General features: G+C 38.0%; 1 protein-coding gene across 1 annotated transcript; it reads right to left on the reverse strand.

The window, feature by feature from the left end:
• Window positions 1-1,289: 1,289 nt before the first annotated feature.
• On the reverse strand, window positions 1,290-2,475 carry OR5P2 (olfactory receptor family 5 subfamily P member 2). The gene has a single exon (XM_002763674.6). It carries the CDS (start codon window positions 2,448-2,450, stop codon window positions 1,461-1,463), a length of 990 nt encoding a protein of 329 aa, XP_002763720.3. The 5' UTR covers window positions 2,451-2,475; the 3' UTR covers window positions 1,290-1,460.
• Between the last annotated feature and the right edge of the window lie 364 nt (window positions 2,476-2,839).

The following is a 2,839-nucleotide window of genomic DNA, read 5'->3' on the forward strand; positions in this document are numbered from 1 at the left end:
TGCCCTCTCCTGCTGCAAACCTGGTGTGGCTGTTTGGCCTTACTATGCAGGGCAAGCGGATCCCAGTTCATTTGGAATATAGGCTCCCTGATTGGCCCCACTGAAACACAGGGAAGGGGGAAAACATGATTTTTCCATTGGTTTTTGTCTGGAGTCAGGTAGGTAATACCAAAATGTTTTCTTTTCTCTCCAGGCCACCCTTTTCCCAGTTCTTTGACCAGGAGAGAATAGGTTTTTCTTACAGTTGTTTTTTGTTTTTGTCTGTGTCTGTCTGAGTTAGAAGTTTCTAACGGATCCTGTCCAGGATATATGAAGCAATAAGGAAACCCCCAAAATTCGCTGCTATATTGTTTTTCAAGTTCAATAGTCCCTAGGCAGTTAACCCTTTTTATTCTACCCTTGAAAGTCTTCTTATACTTGTTTTTGTGCTACGTCTAGGGATTTTTTAGTAAGAAGAGGAAGGGCCTGGAAGAAATGGGGCTACTTCAGCTTCAAAGAAATCAGAAATCTATGCCTTCAAACATGTAAAAATATCCAGTTTCTTATGTATTTCGTGCCACAAAGTTGGTGTAATAAAAATCAGCCTGTCATATCCAGATGTAGAAGTCTCTATACTTACTGTGAACAGAAAGGGTTTGCTCGAAAGGAATGTGCTAGAGACAAATAAAAATTCATGGTGAAGTGTCTCAAAGTGCCCTTTACTCCACAGGAAGTATGTGCCTTAAAAAAAAAGCCAAAGTATTATGAGACTATTTGTGCCATTGATCTTTTGCTTTACCTTATGTGCCTCAGTTACAACCTTTGTAATACAAGGATTTTTTTTTAAACTTTAATGAGTTATTCCAAGAAATAATTAGGTTAATACTATACTTGTAAATCAGTGAGAACAGGACCCAGAATGTAGTGGACAATTTAATACTGTTACTACTGTTACTAACATTTGACTTCTAGATCTTTTAGCTCTCCAACCATTCAAATGCATTTAGAAGAAATTATTTAGTAAAGTGTGAATTCAAACCTTTTAGTAGACTAGGCTGAGATTCTAGTTGCTAATCTGGCTTATAAAAGTGTCAAGGTAGCGATGTGGATGCGCTAAGTACAAGTTTGTTGTAAAAGGCTATCTCTGTTGTAGCAGGATCTGACCTAAACATTCAATCACTTGAATCAGACAGAAGCATTCAGCTGATCAGTGGCCAGGATTCAAAGTCAGCAGAGTCAGCGGTTCAAGCAGGAAGAAAAGCTTCATTCAGCCATCCATTAATTCATTATTTTTTTCTTTATTTCTTCATTTTAAATATGCAATTGTGCTTATTAGGCTCTAGAAACCATGTGAAAATTAGGTACATGGGAAGTAGAAAAGATATGGTCACTTCTATATGAAACTTTCAACACTGTCAAGAAAGCAAACACTAAATCTGTATCTACACGCGTTGAGTATTCTCAAGAGAATAGATAGGGTTCTATGTAATATCATTATTTGAAGTTCTACAAAAATAACAAGCATCATGAGAAAATATTTTTCTACCAAGCTCTCTCTTCAGAGCCCCCTTAATCTCCTTGTTCCTGAGGCTGTAGATCAGGGGGTTCAACATGGGAATCACCACCGTGTAGAACACAGACAGCACCTTGTTCTGGTCAGTTGAGTAGCTAGACTTGGGCATCACATAAATGAAGGTAATGGTCCCAAAGAACAGAGTGACCACAGTGAGGTGGGAGGTGCAGGTGGAGAAGACTTTGTGGCGCCCATCTGTGGAGCGCATCTTCAGGATGGTGATGAGGATGTAGATGTAGGAGACGGCTATGACACACACAGTGACCACAATGATGGAGCCAGCAGAAAATGAGAGAACAACTGTGGAGACGCTGATATCAGAACAGGAGAGTTCAAGTAAGGGAGCGAAATCACAGAAAAAATGATTGACTCGATTTGGTCCACAGAAGAGTAAAAAATAGAAGGAAGTAGTGTAAGAGACAGCAATGAAAAAACCAGCTATGAAAGCTATTAAGAGTAGCTGGACACAGACTTGTGTGGACATTTTGTTTGAATAAAGCAGTGGGCTGCAAATTGCCACAAAGCGGTCATAGGCCATGGCAGCCAGAAGGATGCATTCGACTGTCGCAAAGAAAGCCGCTGAACCAAGCTGGATGGCACATCCAAGGTAGGAGATTGTATTTCTCTCCACCAGGAAGTTTACAAGCATGTTGGGTGTGACAGAAGATGAATAGCCCATGTCAGCAAAAGCCAAGTGACTCAGGAAGAAGTACATAGGATGCTGGAGCTGAAAAGAAATTCTGATAAGAATGATTATGCTGAGATTGCCAGATATGGTTACCAGGTAGATGCATAGGATGATCATGAAGAGGATGACTCGGAGAATTGGATCATCTGTTAAGCCCAGTAAGATGAACTCCGTCACAGCAGTGTGATTCCCATCCTCCAGGGAGTCCATGAGACAAAGTAGCTGCTGCCAAAATCAATCTGTGATGAGACCAGCACATTAAATCAGTTATAAATTTGATGGTTTCATCTTTGTTAATATATACATGAAGGTTAATGTGAATAGATATATCATTCAAGGAAAGTGGACTAAATGTTTTTTACTTTAGAGTTTTATTGTTTATGTATTTATATGTAATGAGTCTTTCTATATTTTAAAATATTTTAGAAAAAAAACAAAAAAATTGCTTCAAATAATGTATATCCTCTTCAATTTGTATTTTTAATAAAAATGAACTTAAAATTGATTTAAAGATAAAGATTTTATAACATAAGACCTAGAAGAATAATAAAAGGGATGGTCCATATAACAAAAAAAAGTTAAAATATATTAATGTATGA

This window comes from Callithrix jacchus, chromosome 10 (assembly GCF_049354715.1).
Source record: "Callithrix jacchus isolate 240 chromosome 10, calJac240_pri, whole genome shotgun sequence".
In the NCBI taxonomy this organism is placed as follows: Eukaryota; Metazoa; Chordata; class Mammalia; order Primates; family Cebidae; genus Callithrix; species Callithrix jacchus.